Consider the following 21,962-nt stretch of genomic DNA (forward strand, 5'->3'; position numbering starts at 1 on the left):
TGCCTCATATTAAAACATTAAGCTATGTTAACTTATGACGTCATTTTAAATTTTAAATTTTTCGGTGGCATATTAGCCATACTTCGGTTGCAACGCTCTGTTTATTTACGACAACAATAAATTTAATCGTAATTTAAATAATCAGTTAATTTTGTTGCTAATAAATGTCAAAATGGTGGTTTTATACCCGATCGAGTTTTCAGAATGTTATCTGGATTCTCCCTGGTTTCGACAAAGTATTCAGGATTATGAAAATGAACTAGAAAACACTAACATACAAATCAAATTTCTTATCAAGGCAAGTTTAATATTTTTTATATATATATAAATATTATTGACAGGTTGTAGCTTGATTTTAAGGATCTCTATTAGTTTCGCACGCCCTACATAAACAGGGTGTGTAACCGAAATACGGCACATGTAATTAAACAAAGAGGTTGCATAAATTAAACCCTTACCCTAACCCTCACCTATTCAGTTTACCCATTAACACATCTGACTCGTAAGGTGGACTAAGTTATACTCGTTAAAAATATTTCAACTAATTTTTAATGTCTGGTTGAACAATTGCCATACTTAGGTTATAACGCCTTGTTAAATTCGGGCGTGCGAAAGTAATAGAGATCCGATTTTAATTACTAAATTCTAAGTTGTTAAAAACATTAAACTTTTGATTACATTTTTATTGTAAACAAAATGCATAATAAAACCCATTCTAAAGCTGAAAGTGACAATTTACATTTATTTGCTCTTGGTGTGGAAAGGTTATCTTCATGCCATAAACACAGGGTAACTTCATGAACTTCAGTTCAAGTTGACTTTGGCAGTTTGGGATACCATAGATAATAATTGCCTGATAGTCATACTGCTAATTTATTTTTGGCTCAGCAGGAGTTTATATTATTTTTAGCGCCTTACTTATTGATACAGCATGAATACTACTAATCGCACCAAACATGCAATTTTTAAATCACAGAAGGACCAGTCTGGAAAGTAGGGCAGATTTCGATGAGATCTCATGCGTGTCAGCGTAAAAAATGACGTGACTGCGCGTGCGCGCGTACTACAATTTTCGGTCTACGCGTGCACGCGTGATTTATGTTGGCGTGCTTTACTTAAATCTGGCTTAAATATACAAGGCAAAAACGTTAATTTCGGGCGTGCATTTTTTACTGAAAAAAATCTCGTGCGTGCACGCTGCCCTACTTTCCAGACTGGCAGAAGGACATTGTGATCAAAAAATATGTTTAAATTATAACTAAAGCTGTTTGAAAAAAATTGCAATTAATAACATGAAGCTTACTATCTCTATTGACACTTTTAAAGACTTTTTTAAGATTATGCTAAATTTGTGTTGTTATCATTTTAACTCCATTTTTAAATTTTCCCAGTTTATATTAAATCGTTGTTCAAATATTTAAGTAACAAAGTTATGGTGTTTTTTCTATGAAAGAAAAGTGTGTTACTTATAATATCGTTGCATTAAACGTCATTAAGGTTAATTATAACTGTTGATTCGCAGTTAGTTGTTTTTGTTTTGAGTCACTTTACACATTGAGTAAGCAACTTCACTTCCTGCACAAAGGGAAGTTATTACATTGTTAATTGGCTCTAGATATTAAAGTGCCATTTGTTTTAAATGTGTTTATAATACAATAAACTGATATTTTAATCTCAATATATTTTGTGTATATCATTATGGTCTCAACTTAAAAACGACTTACAGAACTTCGTAAGATTTTTTTAGCATTAAACTAATATGTGTGTGTCAAATCGAATATGTATTTTTTTCCATCGGATGATTGTGTTATTAATTGCATAGACCTAGGCTATATTTTAAGTGTAATTGCATATGTATGATCAAATAAAAAGAAAAATTTATTAATTTTTAAATAAAAATTAAAACATATTGTTTTATTGCTTTCATGTTTATGTTCAATTTTTTAAATAATAATTGTATTTCAAATGTATTCAGGATGCTAAAAATATGATTTCTGCCTCTAAAACACAAGGAAAAATGATGAGTTTATTTAATGAAAGGTTACAAAACTTCAAGTTTAATTGTATTGGGGAAAATCTGACTGATGACGAAAAAAGAATTGGTAAATTAATTTTTTTTTTAAATTAGTTAATTTTTTTTGTTAAGGCTTATAAGGATATAAGTTTATTATTACTTGCCAGTATTATGGGTTTTTTAAATTGTATAAAATTTAAATTCACACTTTATGGATTTAAGTAATTTTTCAATACAGTAACGGTTGGGTGTTAAAATATAAAACTTATTGTAAGAGGTTAATTTTTTTGTAAAGAGAAGGGCATGAAGAAAAATAATAAATGAGTCATAACTGTTTTTAAAAAAACTTTAAAATTGAAAAGTGTTTATGACATCATGAAAGGAAAGTATGATGTCAAAGCACAGCATGTTGCTTACTGTTGTTAAATTACTTTAAGTAAATGACATCTTTTATTTAATTTTTGCACAAACACTAAACTTTTGGGTGCAAAATTAAAGTTTTATACAAATCAAATAACAAAGTTAGCTACTGTGTTTTAATTTAAAAAAGATTATTATTTTCACTGTGTATTTTTGGCTTTTTGTTTGTTGTTTGGGTTGTGGTTGACACAGTAGTCAGCTTAATTTATTTAACTAATTGGGCAAACATTGTTTCAACTTTGGATTTGTTTGTATAAGTTATCACATTAACCACGAATGTTATGTTTCAAATCAAAGGTTTTATGTGTTTTATATATGTTGTACTTCAACTGCCAATTTAAAAAAGATCTGGGTGTAAGGTTTAAATGTTTTTTATCCTTGGGGCAAATGTGGTTACTAAAACTACTAAACTTAATATAAATATAATCTAATCTGGTTTTAAAAAACGACACACCGGTATGTTTGATACAAACAGTTAATTATTCTGTATAAATTTTGAATCCTCAACTGTATAGTTCAATGTTAAATTGTTCTTAAAATACAAGTTTTATTTTTATTTAATATAAAAATGTGATAAATTAGTTAACTAATAGCTTTCTTTTCATGGGCTCACTTTTAATAAAAACATGTCTTGTATTAAAAAATTGCAGATATATAAAATGTAATTTCAACTTTGTTAGAAATTAAAAAAACTTGCCATGTTTTTAAGTGTGACTTCTTTTTTAGCTGGTTCATTAAATGAATTCGGTTTAATGTTGGAAGAGGTAACAAAAGAATGGGGAAACACGATTGATCGAGCTGAAAAACAACTTATTAGACCAATGGAGGAGTAAGTTGTTTCTCGAATGTTACAAATTTATTTTATTATTTTTACAATATTGAGTCAACTTATTATTTTTTTGGACTGGATTTTAAATATTGCTCCCATTTATATTTTAGCTTTCGGAAATTCCATATTCATAAGTTTCGGGAGTCTAAAAAACTATTTGACAAAGCGAGTGAAAGGTATTACAAATATCTTGAACACACTCTTGGATTGTCGCACAAGAAAAAAGATACACAATTACAGGTTACAAATAAATACAACTTTTTTGGTTTTAAAAATTGCTATTATGCTTGACTAAATTTCTTAGAAATAGAATACAATACACAAAACAAAATTTTTACTGCCTAGGCTAATATAGTTTTTTTTAAGAATAGCCAAACAAAAGCAGGTCATAACATCATGTTTTTAATTAACCTTTATTTCAACTACTTACAATCAATTTATTGTGACTTTATATTAAATTTAGTGCTTTTTTTGTTACCCTGCAATAAATACATTTTCAATATTAACTGTTTTAAATTTGTTGTAGGAATCTGACAAAGAACTGTTATTTCTAAAAAAAGTTTTTCACAAAGAAGCATTAAATTACGTTCACAAATTACAAGAAGTTCAGGAACGAAAAAAGTTTGAATTTGTAGAATATTTGCTGATGTTTATGCAGGTAAAAATTTAATTTTACTTACTTCAGTTAACATACTAAGAAAAAAGTCTTGTCAACATATTGTATTGTAATCATTAGTTATTTCAAAATTGAAAATTCCAAACAAAGTCAAAACAAGCATTTAAAATTTGTAATTTTTTTAAAACTACTTATGCTATTTTCTTACAAATAAAGTATATAATTCAAATTTTTAGTTTTATTATGATTTAAATAATTATTGTGTGATTTTAATCATGTATAAAAACTGATAATCATCACATGTTTTGTTTGTTGAATTATTTAAAACAATATTTTTTTTTTGATTTTTTTGAAACGAAACAACTTTTTTTGAAAATTTTTTTTTAATTTTGGATTTCTTATAGGTATACAAGAAATTTGTTTGTTATACTATTGTATGATTTTAGTTCCTGAAAATATTAATTTTTTTAGTATATATTGAATTGAGATAAATATATAAAATCAAACACTATTTTTTTTGTAAGACTTTACTATCTATGTATTTTTTCTTAAATTATAAAATGGATTGTTAAATATTTTCATTTTAAGATAAAATTGTCTAAATACTGTGCCTTAAATCCTATCTTAGTTAAAATATAGTTTGATGTCTTTTTTAAACATAATGAGGCAATTTGAGTCACAATTAAAGCGCTTTTATTATTGTGCTTGTGTTCATATAATTTATACTACCGTTTTTTTTTAAATAGGTTATTATTTTTTAGAAACAGCATTTTCATTTTATTATGTGGTAGTATATGATTTAACTAAATATGTTAAATAATGTTATAGGCCTATAGTTAAACCAGACTAATAGTTTAAAAACCTATTTTTAATGCAATGCAATTGAAAAAATTTTTGTGGCAAGCTAATTCTGAATTAGTGGATTTCATGTAGTACAGGTTTTATCATAAAATATTTTTGTTGAATGTGATATATAACAAATCCTCAGTAATTTATATAAAATCTACACTTGCATATTTTTGTTCCTTGTTATTTAAAAAAAACAAAATTTTAATAAAAGCGAATATTTTTGAAACAACTTTGATTGTTTATGGTTTAATGAAATAAAAGGTCACTTTACACTGTTTAAAACCACCAAAATAAACTATTATTATTTTAAAGCCAAAAATTAATCTGATGTAAAAAATAAAATAAGTTGTAAATTTTTATTACTTTTAAGGTCTACTTCAACTTCTTCCGGCAGAGTCATGAAACAGCACTGGATTGTAAAGAATATATGAGCGATCTTCAGGTAAAAACACTCATAAAAACAATTATTATAGTATATTACTTTTTAAAATGGTAGTATTACCTCTTCAAAAAAATTTATTGTTTTAATTTAGACTGACATGTTTTCAAAACAAACTGTCGATCGAAAAAAAATTAGTTGTTTATTTATATTTTATAGGCATGTTTTGATCAAAAATATTTTCCTCCCCTTTTTATAATTTTGAGTTTTTTATAATATATTCAACTTGAATTAATGATTATTTTTTTATCTTACACTTTGTCTTTTTTAAAAACTTTTATTGTCTAAATCTAAATTTAAATGTTTTTAGCTAGGTTTTGAAAAATAGTTTAAGCTATTTAATTTAAAGTTTAATAAAACTTTATTGGTTTTTTATTAGTGTAATTTTTTTTTATTAGTTCATCTAAGTTTTGCATTTTAGTCTTACTCTGTAGAAGGCCTTAAAATTTAAAAACTAAAAATGGAAATTTTTACAAAATGGTATTTATAAGTTAGCATTGTTATATTAAAGCAAACTTATAAAAAGTAAAAAGAACCAATAAAAAGTAAAATATGTTTACAAAAATAAACTAAAAATAAAGTTCGTTTATCAATGTTGTTGTTGAAAGGAATTAAACATTGATGATTAAATGAATTTATGATATCATTGTTTTGTATGGTATCATAGTTATACTCAAAATTATATTACCATAATTTAAATAAATGTTATTAATTTCGATAAATTGTTTTAAAAATCAAGTAAAAGTATTTTTTTATCATCAACAGTAAGCTTTACATTTTACATTACGGACTATATTTATATCACCTTTTTTTGTTAGCAATTTTTATTTTGCTAGCAAAGCAATAAAAATGGATCCTTTAAAATCTTCAATTTTTGTTACTGAAGAGAAAGTTATTTATTCTATTTTGTTAACGCAAATGATAAAATTTATTCGTTGTTTTTAAAATAGCTAAATGTCTGCTGTCGGCATGTGGGTTGTTGTGAAAAATGTATTTTTTTAATTTTAGGGAACACTGGTAATGACAAGAGAGCAATATATCGGCACCCTAGAAAAAACTCAATCACTTATGCAGAAAATGGAAGAAAAATCAGACAATAATGATGATGGCTTACAGTATGGCGGCAAGAGATGGTCCAGAGCAGGTTACTTGTTTCTAATGGAAAAAAATCCACTTAGTGCAAGGTAGTTTAACAAATAAATTTCATTTACCGAGTAATATAAATTTGTTTCCGTTCCCTAAAAGTGAATTTTAGCAATATAAAATTTTAGCAAATTTTTTATTTATTAGTCAGTGTATACAAAAATTTTATGCAGGTGGGATTTATAATACATCCTTTCCACAAAATCTTATATGCTTTGATTTCTGATTGCATGACATTTAACCACCTATTTCCGTTTATTTGTTTGTTCAAAATTAAAAAATGTCAAAATATCAGCAGTGATTGGTTCTAAAACATACTTAATTTACAAATATATACTTTATTTAATTCTACATTTTTTGTAATAAATTGCACCTTTATGGTTCTTAATTTAAAATAAAAGTTTTGATTTTAATTTTGGCTTGTTTGTAATATTGAGCCAATTTCTTTATAAGAGTAAACTTGTTTTGAAATAAAAGTTTTTTTTTTTGCATTTTATTTATTTTAATCGACCAGTGAGTCATTTTTTAACCTAAAAAAAACTATTTTAGATTAACTTCAAAATGGACCAAATACTTTTGCATCTATACAAAGGAAAACAAATTGTTTCAAATGATGTCCTCGCATCCTTCCAACTCTTCATCTGGAACAAACACAGGATCAAATAGTGGAACCTCTGGATTTTTACCTCCTGTGATTGTGTCCACTTGCACGAGGAGAATCACAGATACCATTGATAAAAGATTCTGCTTCGATTTGGAAGTTGAGGTAACATTTTCTTTTAAAAAATTTTAAATTTTAATTTAAAATTTATTGTAAGCCTAGTATTTTTAAAGCTAATTTAAATTTTTTTTTATTAAAATATCAATTTTTAAAAAGAGTAAAAAATCTATTAATGGGGATAATGGACTACAATTTATAGGCCTAGAAATTAAATAAAACTCCCATTTGTAGTGCGTGAGGTAATTATTGTGGCCAAATATTAGTTCAACCATATTACTCCAAGGTAAAGGCCAAATCTAGGGTGGGCAATAAACTAATGATATATAAAAATTGAATTTTAAACTGTTTTTGAAATAACTTTTTAAGTTTTAAATTTTTGTAGATAAGTTAATAGTCTTACATCTTGAGTAATGAAATATAAATATAGGACACAAGCGGTAAAGAGCAACAAATTACTCTGCAAGCAACATCAGATGTGGATCGCAAAAAATGGATGGAAGTAATGGGAGGAAAAGAACCACAATACATTCAACATGGAGTAAGATGTTGTGACATTAAAAAAATAATAAAAAGATTTAGCTTTTGACACTAAAAGCACATACTAAGTTTATGATGAATTTTTAAAATTGTGCATATTAAATTTTTAAAAGCTATAATTGGCCATAGTGACATTCTGTTTTGTAATTAAATTTACTTAAAACTATGTTTAAACTAAATAACTTTTTTAAATGGGTAATGTATTTGACTTTTAAATTTTATATTCACACTGTTATAAATGCAATATTACACATTTTAAATTGAAAAATTAAATTTTGGATTTTGTATTAGGATTTTAAGAAAAAGGAAAGCAGTCAATTTAAATTGGATGAGACGGGTTTCAAGTTTGTTAAAAACATCATAGCAGAGATAGAGCGCAGGGGAGTATCACATGAGGGAATTTACCGCTTGGTTGGGGTGTTATCTAAAGTTGATATATTAATTGCAAGGGTGGTTAACCCAGAGACAGCAGACAGGTTTGATTATTGGCTTGATCTTCATTTTTTCTTGATTTCTTTTATTCAAGTGGTTTAAACCAATTATTCGTTTTTTCTTTTTACCATTTACATTCAACTGTTGTAGAAGCGTTTGTTTGACTTTCTAAACATTTTAGTGTTGATTATTCCAATGAAGATGAATGGGAAATAAACACTCTAACCAGCACTCTTAAGAGCTCGTTTCGTAACCTTCCTGACCCTTTAATGACCTTTGATCTTCATCGAGAATTCATCAATGCAGCTAAACTGGAAAATCATGAGGACAGGGTCACAAGGTGAGTGCATTGTTCACAGTGAAAATTTTTTAAATTTAAAAAAAATAGTGAAAGACTGCTATGAATTTTTATAAAATGTAAATATGTTGACCTGTCTAAAATTTAAATAACTCATTTTTAAAATTAGTGGTAGTGTTATTTTTTTTTACAGCAGAGGACTTTTTTAATTGTATCGCTTTGATGCAAGAAAAAGTTTAATATTTTTCCAATTTTAGAGTTGCAGAACTAGTAAACAAACTGCCGGAAGAAAACAAAAAAATGTTGTCGATTTTGACCAAACATTTAAGCAATGTTGCTGAATTTCATGTTCAAAACAAAATGACCGTTCAAAATCTAGGTGTGTGTTTTGGTCCAACACTTATGAGAGATAGGCAGGTAAAAAATAACATTATATGTTTATGTCTCTATATGATATTTATGTTCAATTGATAAACTTACAAAAAAAACTTGCTATTTGTGGTGCGATGGTAGATTATCACAGGCAAATTTTGGTTGCGACATTTAAAATCTTAACCACAGAGCATCATCTAGCTTTGATAACAATCTAACTTTTACATAGTAAAATGTGTAAATATTTTACATCAACTGAAACTATTTATTTGATTTTAAAATATTATAGGAAACAGTTCAATCAATCATGGAGATTAAATTCTCCAACATCATTGTTGAGATCCTTATTGAAGAGAGGGAAGTAATTTTTGGAGAAGTTGCCAAAGTAACTCAAAATAAGACAAAGATCAAAGATGAAGAAGTTTCCCCTAAACACTTAAAACCTTATGTTCAAAGGTTGCCCTCTCAGAGGTAATACAAATAATAAGAATTAAAACAGTTTTAAATTTTCAGAACCTTTAAATGAATAATTTTATATATTACATTAAAATTGTTTTCTTTATCTAATTGTGTTGAATTTAATTTTTACCCTGATTAGACTTGTTTCTCCTAATTTAAGACTCTTGCTTGTAAATCAATTTTAAAACCTTTTTTTGTCTCTAAATTTTGATAAATCAATTTATTTATAAAATAGCTTTTACTAAAATGCAGTCTTAAGTATACATTTTATTGAGATCAATATTAAATAAGGTTTTGGGGTATGAAAAAAGAAGATACTCACAAAATTTTTTTTACAGGTTAAAACATCGTCCAAAAGCTGTATATGAAATACACAGTTTTGAACACTTACTTGAGGAGCCTAACTTGGAGGAACCTAAACTGGCACCTACCAATAGTAGCAGGTTTACAAGAAATAAAGCGATCAGAAGTAATAGAAATTCACCAAGTCCACACCGAGATGCATTTGAGAAGGGTAACTTAAAAATAACCGGAAAATATTTTTGAATAAATTGTAACCTTCCTCTTTTAATCATTTTTTAATTTAGTCATTAAAGTTTAATTTTAAACGCATTTTTTGGTATTTTGACCGGTTTTATTCCTTAGACTATTTAAAAAATGTTTGTTTTTTTAAGCTCAACAGAACTCTGGTTCGCCGACGCACGATGACAGTCTAACTTCATCGGAAGAAGACGAACTTAAGTTTTCCCCAATCGACCTTAAGTTGAACTTTGATGATGTAACTTCAACCCCTGGTTTGACCCCTGAAGTGTCGCCGATGTATGAAAACATGGCGGCCTCTAATAAAGCAGACCGCACACCGAAAGATGTTCGAAAAAACAAGGAGGAATGGGCTCCAGCAAAAGTCAAGCCAGTTGTACCACCTCGTACTTCCAGCTTTCTTGATAAACCCAGTGTAATAAACAACCTTAAACCGCCGTCTGATACCAAATCGACCGAAACGTCGCCATCTCCTGGTAAAAACAAACGCAGAGTGTCATCAATTACACGACGTAAACATTTATCAGTCCAGCCTAAGAACGAGGCTCTTTACACCCAAGTTAACAAAAATGCCAATCATAGTAACAACAAACCACCTGCCAAGCCCAAATCCTTAGCCGTTACTGCAACTTTGATGCAGAAAAAAAAGAAGTTTAAGGCGTCCATGAAAGGCGTGCTGACGTCACCGACAGCTCCTGTTAAATACACAAGGCGAAAGTTTATGAAAAATAATGGAAGCCAGTCGGTAAATACTTTTGTATCTCTGTTTTTTTAAACACTAGTCGATAGCCTACCCTACAATCATCATTTCAATTGTCGTTAAATGGTCGCAATTAACTAATGCTTGCGCGCGATAGTCCACTGCGCACCACAAATGGCAGTTTTATTTATTTGTACGCTTGTCCACTAAGCTTCATTATATATAGGTTTTACTTTTACTTTCGAAATTTTTATTTGTTATATGTGGTGTTTTAAGTTTAAGATAATCCGTTTTAGGTTGATGTTTTAATTTTTAGAACAAATCGAAAGGTGAGCAAGCGAAAACTTATCGCAAATCGCCAAATCCAAATCGACGTCCAATCTCTTCTATTATTCCTGCCGTTTTTCTTGCTGAGGAGCTTAAAGCTAGAGGGGCATCGGGCGATGAACTAGAAGCAGAAGTGAATAAAGATGATGACAACACGAAACCCCTGATTCGACCCCGCGCCTCCGCGCTGGTGACGTCACGAGACGCTGCGATGTCCTCGAACCACCTGGATCCGGCACCAAAAGCAAAGCCGGAGATTTATTCTACAGATACAGGCTCGTCGTCGTCGTCTTGTGTGTCTCTGATGACAATTGACGACGTCACTGTAACCAGTGAAGCAAGAACTTTGTATTTGTGCAAGGCAGAGCAACCGGGTGAGTTGTCATTTCAGCCAGGTAAATTACTTACAAATGTAACTTCGACCGATGAACCGGGTTGGATCAAAGGTGAGTTGAACGGGGAAGTGGGACTTGTTCCTATTAACTACGTCAAGTTTTTGTAACCTTATTTTTTTGTTGATTGTCTTTTTTTATTCTCTGGTCGCTGCGAGAGATTTTTTGCAGTATTTTGCCGTTAAAAACGTTTTAAAGGCTGCATCATATTGCATAACTTTTTGACTTCCATTTTTTTTTTGAAATTTAATGTTTTCCACTTAGTCTTTATGTTATGCAAAAATATTTTTGTAAAGTGCAGTTATATATGGGTAGTACTTAAATGTCAAATCTTAATAATATTACTTATTAAAATATTCCAAATAATTACTTTACAGAAGTAACGTTATACCCTTGCTTACCCTTATCTTATTCGTCCAATAGGCGACCCAGTTCAATTATTAAAATTTGACATGTTAGTAATCCGTGTTTATGGTAAAATTTAAAAAATTTGCGACTCAGTAAAAAATTATTATTTTTAAATAAAAAGATTTTTGTCAACAAATTCATATTTCTACGCGTGAATGTTTATATTTACCTATATATTTTTCTTTTAAAGTTCGCTAGCGTTTTTTCAACACGTCAAGCATTTAGGGATCTTAAAAAATAAGCAATTTTTTTCGTGTAATTTATTAAATCTGTACATTTTTTTTGCAAAATGCCTTTGCATTTATGTATATTTCACTTACATAAAAATGTAACAATTTGCAAAAATCTACTGAAATTGTCAAGTATTAGATAATTTGACTTTTAAATTGTAAAAATTGTATGTTTTTTTGAACAAATTAAACTGACGCTTTGTTGTTATTTTATTAATTCCGCTTTTTTTTTTTTATTAGTCATTACCATGTTTCATTTTATTTCATGACGCTGTATTTTTCACAATTTATTTTCTAAGTGCATTACCCAATATGTTGGATTTTCAGTAACAATAATGCAATAATTTTTTAAAGAAAACCGTCTTCCACATATTTATATTTAAACTAAGTTACTTATTTGTTATCACATTTTTGAGTTTTTTATTTTTTTTATTTTTGTTTTAAAGATCACTAAACACTTGGAATCATTTTTTTTTAACAATTTTGATTGAACATGACATGAAAATATCAGTTTCTGATACACACACATGCTTCTACTTGTAAATACGTTAACATATATTCAGAATTGTTCCATCTATTTCTTCTTAACAATGTTTTCATATTTCTTTGCCCTTGCGTTATTAATAATAAACATTTTATAAACAATTTTTTTTAAGTTTTTAAATTTAAGCCGGCAGCGTGGTGTAGTGGTCAGAACACATGACTTTACTACACGAGGTCTTTGATTCGATCCCCTCTGCTCTTGTGCTGTAGTGCGCTTAAGTAAAGTGCTATAAACGGTATGAACTCCCGCGAGTCAATACCTAATCAAAAATAAACGAAAATATACCAAATTGCCCGAATAAATATAAAAAATCAAGACATGCCTAGCTGAAAAAGTTGTTCCAAAATTTAAAGCAAAAGAAACATTTTTTTAAAGTTTCAACAACAACATTATATTTAAAGAATACTTACGTTCTTTGTCAAGTACGCAATAATGAGAAAATAGAGTTACCAATCACCAGAAAATTCTGAAAAAAATTAATTATAAAAATACTAGATTTCTAAATCTCACGACACGGTACGCTTTTTTTAAATTCTCCATTTTTTCACTTAATCATACTAAAAGTCATTTGAATGTAGGTGCGTTGTTTCTGCACAATTTAACTCAATAATCTGCAATTCCATGCTGTATCAACAGTCCAGTAGGTCCAGTCAAAATTATTTGCCCTGGTGTATGACAACACAATAGTCATAGTAGCACGTGGCGACAAATGTCTGTTTGAACTGATGACCTTTATTAATAAGGCGATTTCTTGTCAAAACAAACATGATTGTTCTTAATAATGTAAATTATTTATTTGTTTGTTTTAGTTTAAAAAATTTAATTTCACTAGACTGGGTGGCTTATTCTATTAAATGAACTGCATAATAGAATCAATAAAACATATAAAATTATTAAAAGATATCATTGCTTTATTTAAATATAGCAAAATTGCCGAATTTAAATAAATCCAAAGTTTATTTATTTTTGATAATTAGCCCAGAAAATGTCAAACTAACTTAAAAAAATTTTACTATTGTTTTTTTTACTATTGTAGTCCTTGGTTATAGTCGCTTCAAACCTTATTTTTCACCGTTAGTTTTGGACAGTCTTTTTCTGACGCCATTCCTTTTAAAATAAACAATCAATTTTTAAATTTCACTTTTGACATGACTGTTATTATGTGACTGAAAGATTTTGGACTAAAATTTGACCGGTCGTTAATATTGTTTGAATAACAAAGCTTGATTAGTACTTCTCCCTTAGTTAAAAGTTTACTGTTAACGGGGCTTTAAAAACTCAAATAAAATCAAAATCGTCGGTTTCGGTTGCAGCTATTGGATCGCTGTAGCAAAATGGTTTAGTCTGATTTTTTAGAGTGAATGAGAACAATAGTGAATGTGATTCCAAATTTAATGTTACTTTTAAACACTTTTAAATATGTTTAAGTGTAGGCAAGGCAATAATACAACACATTTAAAACAAACCTAGTGGTTGTGGTCTAAAAAACAACATTGTAAGTATGATATTTTAGACAGACTATAGCGCCAATTGTAATATTGTATGTCATTACATAAGTTTAAATACCGTCAGACATGTAGAAATCAAAAAGTAATGACAAAAGATTTAGCTGCAGAATGTTTTCTGTTTGTTAAATATTGCTTAATATTTTAGTATTCTCTTTTAAATCGGTTTTCTGTAAATACTCGTTTTGTTCTTGTTAAAGCTTTTTTAAAAACAAAAGCAATGAAAAAAACTAGTAACACGTTTTAAATTGGTTATTTATAGATAATAGTTACACCTACAGTTAATGAAGTTGCACCATTATCAACTCCTGAAAAAAAACTCTTGCGCCGTGGGAAAAAAGCTTAAACAACAATTAAAAGCTTTGGTAACAATGCAATTACCAAACCGCAACGTACTTTACAGAAATACCACTTGTCCATAAAATTATAAATTTGCTTAAAATTTGTATATAAGTTAATACACTTAGGCCTAATCACAGGTTCGATCATTTTTTGTCGCCTTAAACTGTGAAGCACTTAAACAATGTTTTTTCACACGTCTATAGAACCAAGAGAAACTTATACTTTTAATCTGAAATATTTTAAAGAATTTGAGGTTGGGAAGAAAAACGTAATTTAAATAATTTCATTGTCAGTATAAAAAATAGGAGGATTACGAAGGATTTTATAAAATTTAGAAATCCGTGCGTTGGTTGTAAAGTGAAATACTGCAACGCATTATTAGATTAGGGAGAGTAGCCTGCGTTACGTGGTTAAGTTAAACAGTTAATTGTTTACACGTAATGTTGATAGATGTAGTTAGTTACTAGTTACTTGTTGTTGCGTTGGTTACCGCCATTATTTTAGAATCTTTAGCTGTATTTACATGACAGTTTTATAAATCGTTAGTTAAGACAAGCGTTATCTTTAAGAAATATAAATTTATAATTTGTAGTAATACGAACAATCGCACTTCTACAAAAGTTAAGAAACTAAACGATTTTAATTTAATATTAACTTAAAACCAAAAATATAGAAAGCGAATATTTAAAATCCAGGTTTTAAAATAGATCAAATAAGCTAAAAGGCGGTAATTAAAATATGGAACACTAAATTAACCCTAAAGCCCGAATATAAAATTTTTAAAAATAATAAAGTTATTATTATGTTTAGATTTTACGTTATTATTTTTTTAAATGTGATTGGATAACGTTAAAGCTTTATTGCCTAACATTTGTTCATGAATTGGTTGACAATACTATTACCTGGAATTGGCAAGGAAAAGTAACGATATTTTTATTTTGCTTTTTCGAAATGTTTCCGCTAAGGTAACATGTGTTGTTTTGAGTTTTTGTTTTAAAAAAATCGTGATACAAGTAACGACCGGAAATAATTTCGTTTCAGGTCAACGCGCTTCGATTTTTTAATTGGCGACGAATTACGTTTTCTGTTTCCGTTTTGGAGCAAATAGAACACGTGCGCGATTTGTCGAAACGAGCAGCCAAGATCACATAAGGAAAGTTGTTTACTAGAATAGTCAGCACCTTAAAATTAAATAAATCGCAATTTTAACCTATTCATTCAAATAAAAATCTGGTAAGAAGTCAATAAAATTATCTAGAGATAACATTTTGTTGAAAAAGGCTTAGTTAAATAGGGCAAGTAGCGTTTATCGAACACAAGTAAATGTTGAATTGATTTGTGTATGTTAATATCTTGAACACTAGAAGTTTGACAGATTTAAGTAGTAAGACTTTAAATGTAAAGTCTTTGTTGGTTTTTGGCTTAATTTTTGGCAGCTGCCACTACGCACTGCAGTTTTTTATTTGGTAGCAATTTTAATGCAAAAATTTGAATTAAATTACTTTAACAACTAATAACATCCACATTAGGGTAATCTACTGATTTTTGTTGTTGTTTGGTTACTCATTTTCAAAGTTTATTTAGATTTTATGATATAGTTATCTCTTTTTTTTAACAATGAATTTTGATTACACCGGAGAAATCGGTTTTCCGCCCGCCGGAAATGCGGACCTGGACGCCGGCTTTTTACCGCAATATTCCGAAGACGAGGGGCTACAATATCCCACCCAAAACGAATCAGATATGCTTTCGCCTGTAAATTGTTCCGATTATAAGGAATTTATAAATGAGATGAATAATTTTGTGGCACCAAGCCAAGTTGCAATACCTATTGTTTTTTGTGTTATTTGCTTGATCGGGTTAATAGGAAATGGTTTGGTAAGTTTAAAATATGATAAAAAGCCGTTAAACTTAAACACTGTAAATTATTACAAAAATTGTTCACTTACAATTTTAAATTTACTGGGAAATTTTTTTGTCGTGTAGATGCTATCTCCAACTCTAAGTGATTGCCTATTAATTTCATGTTATTTTTTAAGGTTATGTTTGTAATATTTGGCAGTAAAGAAATGACGAAAACGGTTGCTAATATTTATATTTGGAACCTAGCAGTTGCTGACACCTTGCTTCTTATTTCTTTGCCTTTTACTTCAACACAAAGGGTTATCGATTTATGGCCGTTCGGCATTGCCATGTGCAAGGTAAACACTAAATTAAAAATCGAAATATTGATTTAATGTATATACAGTGTACATACGCATTTTTAACATTTTAAAAGCTATAACCGATTACAAAAATCGGATTATTGCTAAAAATCAAAACATAACTAATAACTTAGGCAACCGAATCTAATAAGTGACTTTGCAGACTATGACGTAATGTATTTAGAAAGACTTGCGTTTCGTCTTGCGAAATATAAAAACACTTACAAAAATAAAATAAACTTGACTTTTTTGTAAATGTAGTAAGTTTCAAGGCTTTGACTTTCTTAAGATTTAACTACATTTTAACTACTATTTACTTATACAATCTTAAACATAAATGTGTTTTATGGTTATATCAAGGTTTTGCGGTTTAACTTAATTACTTTTTGTAACTTAAATATAGATGAAAATTTTAGGTACTTTGCAAACAAATATAACTTTGCTGAAGCTTTTTGTGTTTTTAATAAATGTCGGTGCGTCTAAAGTGATATAGAATATAACATTTAATAAATATAAAAGTTAAAAGCAAGTAATAACAAATTTTAACTACGACAAAACGGTACAAAAAATACATATTTATAAACTAAATTATATTAAAAAAGTGAAAAAATTCTAACTACACCTTTTTGTCCACATTAGTTATTAAGTAATTCTTAAAAAACAAATGACTTTTGTTAAGCTTACTAAATTGTTTGTGTAGTAAATAAATAATTTAATCTTATTTTAATATAAACTTACTTTTTAAGCACTAATTAAACATTGGTTTGTTTCATTTAAAAGATTGTGGAGTCGGTGAAATATCTCAATCTTTTTGCCAGTATATTCTTCCTAACTGCAATGTCGGTGGATCGATATATTGCGGTAGTTTATGTCGTGGCTTCAAGCAAATGGAGAACAAGTCGCAATACATTCTTTGTATGTTTTTCTATAGAGTATTAAAAAACAGTTTTGTAAAAAAGAGATTTGTTTTAAGTCCAAAGCCCAGAAAAAAGTGGACATGGAAACGGGCTAATTATTATTAACGGGTTTCTTTTTTTTAGATTTGTATGGGCATTTGGGCAGTGTCATTAGTAATGGTGATTCCCCTACTTATTCACACAAAAACACACGGAGGTAATTTTTTAACTAAAATGTTGTTGTAATTAACCTGTGTTAACCTAAAATATATATATTTACATTTTTTTGATTTGATCATTGAATTGTTGCCTAAAACAAGTAATACATTGAACAAACACCTCTACTAATGCAGTGAAAATAAACATAAGCATTGTTGAACAAACTATAATAGGTCAGCTTTTTTTCTACGTGCCTAATAAATCGCATTACTGGTTATCAAAACAAGATTATTTATTTTTCGCGTCTTCAAAGCTTTTCTTTTTTTGTAGTCCGCAAATAATCTAATTTCTTTTGATGTTAAAATTGCGGTTTAATTACAATGTACGTGTTTTTGTTTAATTTGGATTTTAAACTAAAAAATAATAATATTTTGCTCTATCTTTGCGCCATAAATTCCCCCTGTTTACGTATAGTGCTTAATTTTTGTAATTAATTTTAAAATATTCGTTTGTTTATAAAGTTTTTTGCATAATTGCTTTTATATAAAAATACTTGGTATATAATAAATTGTTATACACAATTAAATACGTAATTAAAGCTAGCCTGGTGTAAATTAAATAAAATATAAAAATTTAAATATTTGCTTTTTAGGTAGATGTGGACTTGTATTTTTCCATGACCTTAAGCACGAACAATTAAAATTTTACGACTATTTGGAACCAACTACGGATTTAAGAACCTTAAAAGATTGTGACGACCTTTATACATACGATGAATTCTACTCATTTTCATTTGGCCAAAACCAATTAGATAGCAACGTTGGAAATATTTCCCCCGAACGACGTACCGGTAATTTTTGAATAAACATTTTAGCATAAATAAAAACTTTGTCTAACTATTATGAAAAGTTTCATGTCATAAACGAGTTAGTCCGAACACAATGCGCAAGATTCTATGTAAACTTGAAAATACATGAAAAAATATTTTTTAAACACTACCTAAGCCATCCCTGCATGAAACGTTAAGTATATTGTAATATACTAGTGTGACTTTTCAGTTTTAGCACAGGAAAGTGTAATGTGCGTTTCCATGTGTAAATTTATTGTAGTGTTTTGTATATTTTAAAGTGTTTTTATGTGTTTTTTTAACAGTCAAAGCGGAGTACCTAGGCATTTACTAAATTAGAAAGATCTTCTCGTTTTAATAAACAGTCCAGAGCGATATTAATATACATTTAGAACCTTTTATTATATCGCCACCTAAGTGTTAGCTAAATCACGAGCCGACCAAACGTTTTTGTAACAGAAGCATTTTGTTGGCCTAACTCAGTCTCAGGTTTGGCTTGGCATTTTCAGATTTTAATAAACCAAAAGAAACCAATTTATTTTATTATGTAAATTTGTATTTACCTAATTGGTGTACAAGGTATCGAAAAAATTTGATTTGACACACAATAAGAACCAAAATTTTACAACAAAAAATAGTTATGGTGTATTATCAAATTCACGTTACACTAGATACACAAGTAAATACATTACATTTTATCTTTAACCTTACAAGAGTTTAAATATAAATTAAAAGGTTAAATTTTTAGGCGGATCTTCTGGTGACTACAATTATGGAGAAAACAAAAATTTACACCTAAATCCTGTAGATGAGTCGAAAACTGAAAACGAAAAATTTGTAACATGTAGCTATGAATACTCCTCGCAAACACTTAACGTGTATCTGATATTTACATTTGTTATTGGATTCGTTGTGCCGTTTGTTATCATCACGATATGTTACAGCATGATTATTGTAAAGTTATTGCGCCCTTCGGAGACAAGGAGTCGATCTAAACAGGTTAAAACAAGCAACGACTAAATTATATTTTTAAAAACCTTTTTTTTAAATTTTTGTTATAACAGTGTTTATATGAAATAATTTAAAAATGCTAGATGACTTTTAGGCTGAAAAAACTCGCCGAAAGGTAACGCGGATGGTGGTGGCGCTAGTGGTCACATTTTTTATTTGCTGGCTTCCGTTTAATATCTGGCACCTTCTAAAAATTAAGGGTGTTACTGTTCCTGTTGGAACATGCCAAAATATTGATGACGTCACGTTCGTGCTTGGTTATTCAAACAGGTATTTAATAAACTGTTCACTTTAAAACATACTCAATTGTAAAATAGAACTTTTTTTTATTAATATCGCAATGTAAACAAGGTTTTATTACCGAGTAAAATTAATTATAGTTAAAATTGATTTAGTCTAGTTGTATAAATTAAGGACTTGTTCTTGCGGTAAACTGTAAAAACGTTAAATAAGAATAAACTTGTTAAATGCAAGAATCAAATTTAAAAAAAATTTAGTTTCTTGAACCCAATATTATATACATTCCTTGGACATAATTTCCAAGAAAGATTGCGGAAAAGCATCGCAATCTCACTTCGCTCCTTCTCCTTTACAACCTTTACTCGATTTACGACCAATACTATAAGGTAATAAATATTTTGATAAAGCTTTAACTTTTTACAAAATTATTTTTTTAAGTTATAATTTGATAAGATTATCAAAATTCTTAAATTTTAAGTAATGTTGATATATGTATAGTCGAGCCGAAACAGCGGGAGCATATAGTAGGAAAATGGATGCCAGTAATTCTGAACCAGCTGACTGTTCTATTAAAATTACACAACCACTTTGTTCGGTAAATTCATTATTATTGCTAAATTTAATCTCGGCTTCATTTTTTATATCATCTTAAAGTGATAAATTATATATTTTTATTTAACCCAAAACCTTGTGGCTCGTAGTTTGAAGTCATGACCGCATCATACTATTAAACCACTCGCTTAAATAATTTCTTAACATGGCACAAAAATTGACACCAAACCGTCACCAGTTGGTGAGTTAGATAAAAAAAGGTTATTCTTAAAAATAAAGATTAAAACCTGCATTTGCCAAACGTAAAATTTTTTTAAAGCAAATAAATTTTTGCTAGTTAATTTTTTATTTCTACTTTAACATGTAACCTGTTGATGATGAGTTTAACCTAATTTAAATTCGATTAACATTTTGAATAGGAAATTATCGGACGTTCGGATTTCCTAAGGACCAAATTAAATTGTTTGTTTCACTATGTTGCATTTTAAATCACGTTTCTGGTTTGTAACGGATACACCTTGGATACAATCTATTACCATTCGGTTTCCTCAATCTTTTAATTGGACTAATCTGTTTTTCGTCATCAAACATAAATTGAAAAATTATTGAAAGAATTTCTTAAAACAATTGGTAGAAAAGTCCTATCGATTTTTTAATTAAACGAAATTTCATAACAGCCAAAAATTAATTATTTTGTCGCTTCCTTATGCTGGTTGTTAAATATTAACGATTTTCAAATCAAATAACAAATAAATATTTTATGTATGTCCCACAGTGTGATAAAATTAACTAAAAATTGTTATTAAAGCAATGCAACGAATTGTTTTGGAAAATACATGACTATTTATAAACCACAGACAGTGATTAATCTGACGATCGAAGAGTAGGCGACACAAAGTCTAGTTTTGCGGCCAAGTCCAAATCTTTTCCCACAATCATTTTTCGTTATCCCGATTTGTAAATACATAAATTTTGAACCATGGGCGACAATAATCAACCAAAAAGTGACATATTGGAAAATTAAACCTCATTTTTAAAGCAAGTAGCAAATCGGATTAACACAACTTTTATTGTAGGTTAAAGAAGAGGAGTTTGAGTCGCGTAACACCCGACTATCCACTAGCGGCGCTACCACTAAGCTTATGGAAGAAAAGGAAACCTGAATAATTAAATCTTGATGCTAGAGAACGCATAACAAAAAGAGGCACCGGCAATGTTTTTCTCTGTTACGGAATAGGATTAGATTTTTAAATACACTTTTTATAATATATTGTCATTATACATCAGACAAAAACCTGTCTTGTGAAGAGTTGAGACACAACATGTTTATGTTAATGGGTTTGTTATTACATTACAAGATTTTGATTTTAAAAATAGTTTATTTTACTTTCAATCGATTAAATAGCAATTTAAAATTAAAATTTTAAAATTCCTTTAATAAATTTGACAAAATTATGTGTTTTTATATTTTAATCATATTGTTTTTCTGTTTATTTTCAAGTATATTCACATTTAAAGTTTTTTTTAAACATAGATGTTGATTATAATATAAAACCAATATAGTTTTATTTTTAATACTTTTTGTGATAAACTTAACAACTCAATGGTTTTTCAGGCGATCGAATATTTTGTAATTAGGATAATTGTAAAGCATTAATAATAAGGTTATATAATTTTTTGTTACAACATTTAAGAAATAACAAATCAATAGTTACTCTAAAATAACCTTTATTTAAATAGATTCTTTGCTAATAAATGATCTATAAAATTAAATATAAAAAATGTAATAATCTTTTTGTCATTTTTTGGCCCAAATTTCAAAATTCAGAAGCCAATATTACAAATTCATAAACATTTTGTTATGTATTGTTATTATTTACAATCGTTTACTCACTTCGACTGTTTGATTTTTGGCAGGTGTAAAAAAATTCAAATA

General features: G+C 28.5%; 2 protein-coding genes across 2 annotated transcripts; both read left to right on the forward strand.

Moving 5' to 3' along the window:
• The first annotated feature begins 105 nt into the window (after positions 1-105).
• Positions 106-12,334, forward strand: LOC145740680 (rho GTPase-activating protein 26-like). The gene is made up of 16 exons (XM_082558507.1): positions 106-298; positions 1,976-2,102; positions 3,161-3,263; positions 3,374-3,503; positions 3,790-3,921; positions 5,099-5,170; positions 6,176-6,351; positions 6,860-7,076; positions 7,459-7,569; positions 7,860-8,044; positions 8,182-8,340; positions 8,556-8,715; positions 8,960-9,141; positions 9,468-9,643; positions 9,804-10,414; positions 10,686-12,334. Exons 1-16 carry the CDS (start codon positions 173-175, stop codon positions 11,196-11,198), a joined length of 3,180 nt encoding a protein of 1,059 aa, XP_082414633.1. The 5' UTR covers positions 106-172; the 3' UTR covers positions 11,199-12,334.
• A 3,371-nt stretch (positions 12,335-15,705) lies between these two features.
• On the forward strand, positions 15,706-21,845 carry LOC145748076 (somatostatin receptor type 2-like). Its single transcript, XM_082564935.1, has 10 exons — positions 15,706-15,995; positions 16,157-16,318; positions 17,102-17,236; positions 17,362-17,434; positions 18,029-18,226; positions 18,972-19,222; positions 19,329-19,504; positions 19,732-19,860; positions 19,973-20,069; positions 21,103-21,845. Exons 1-10 carry the CDS (start codon positions 15,735-15,737, stop codon positions 21,187-21,189), a joined length of 1,569 nt encoding a protein of 522 aa, XP_082421061.1. The 5' UTR covers positions 15,706-15,734; the 3' UTR covers positions 21,190-21,845.
• The last annotated feature ends 117 nt before the right edge of the window (positions 21,846-21,962 follow it).

Source organism: Corella eumyota, chromosome 1, assembly GCF_963082875.1.
Source record: "Corella eumyota chromosome 1, kaCorEumy4.1, whole genome shotgun sequence".
NCBI classification, from domain to species: domain Eukaryota; kingdom Metazoa; phylum Chordata; class Ascidiacea; order Phlebobranchia; family Corellidae; genus Corella; species Corella eumyota.

Bases quoted from the DNA above. Each gene is read 5' to 3' on its own strand.
- LOC145740680 (XM_082558507.1), top strand. From the start codon at position 173: ATGGTGGTTTTATACCCGATCGAGTTTTCAGAATGTTATCTGGATTCT. The intron at 8,045-8,181 runs GTTTGATTATTG...TAAACATTTTAG, and splicing joins AACCCAGAGACAGCAGACAG to TGTTGATTATTCCAATGAAG. The intron at 10,415-10,685 runs GTAAATACTTTT...TTTAATTTTTAG, and splicing joins AAAATAATGGAAGCCAGTCG to AACAAATCGAAAGGTGAGCA.
- LOC145748076 (XM_082564935.1), top strand. From the start codon at position 15,735: ATGAATTTTGATTACACCGGAGAAATCGGTTTTCCGCCCGCCGGAAAT. The intron at 18,227-18,971 runs GTAATTTTTGAA...TTAAATTTTTAG, and splicing joins TTCCCCCGAACGACGTACCG to GCGGATCTTCTGGTGACTAC. The intron at 20,070-21,102 runs GTAAATTCATTA...CTTTTATTGTAG, and splicing joins TTACACAACCACTTTGTTCG to GTTAAAGAAGAGGAGTTTGA.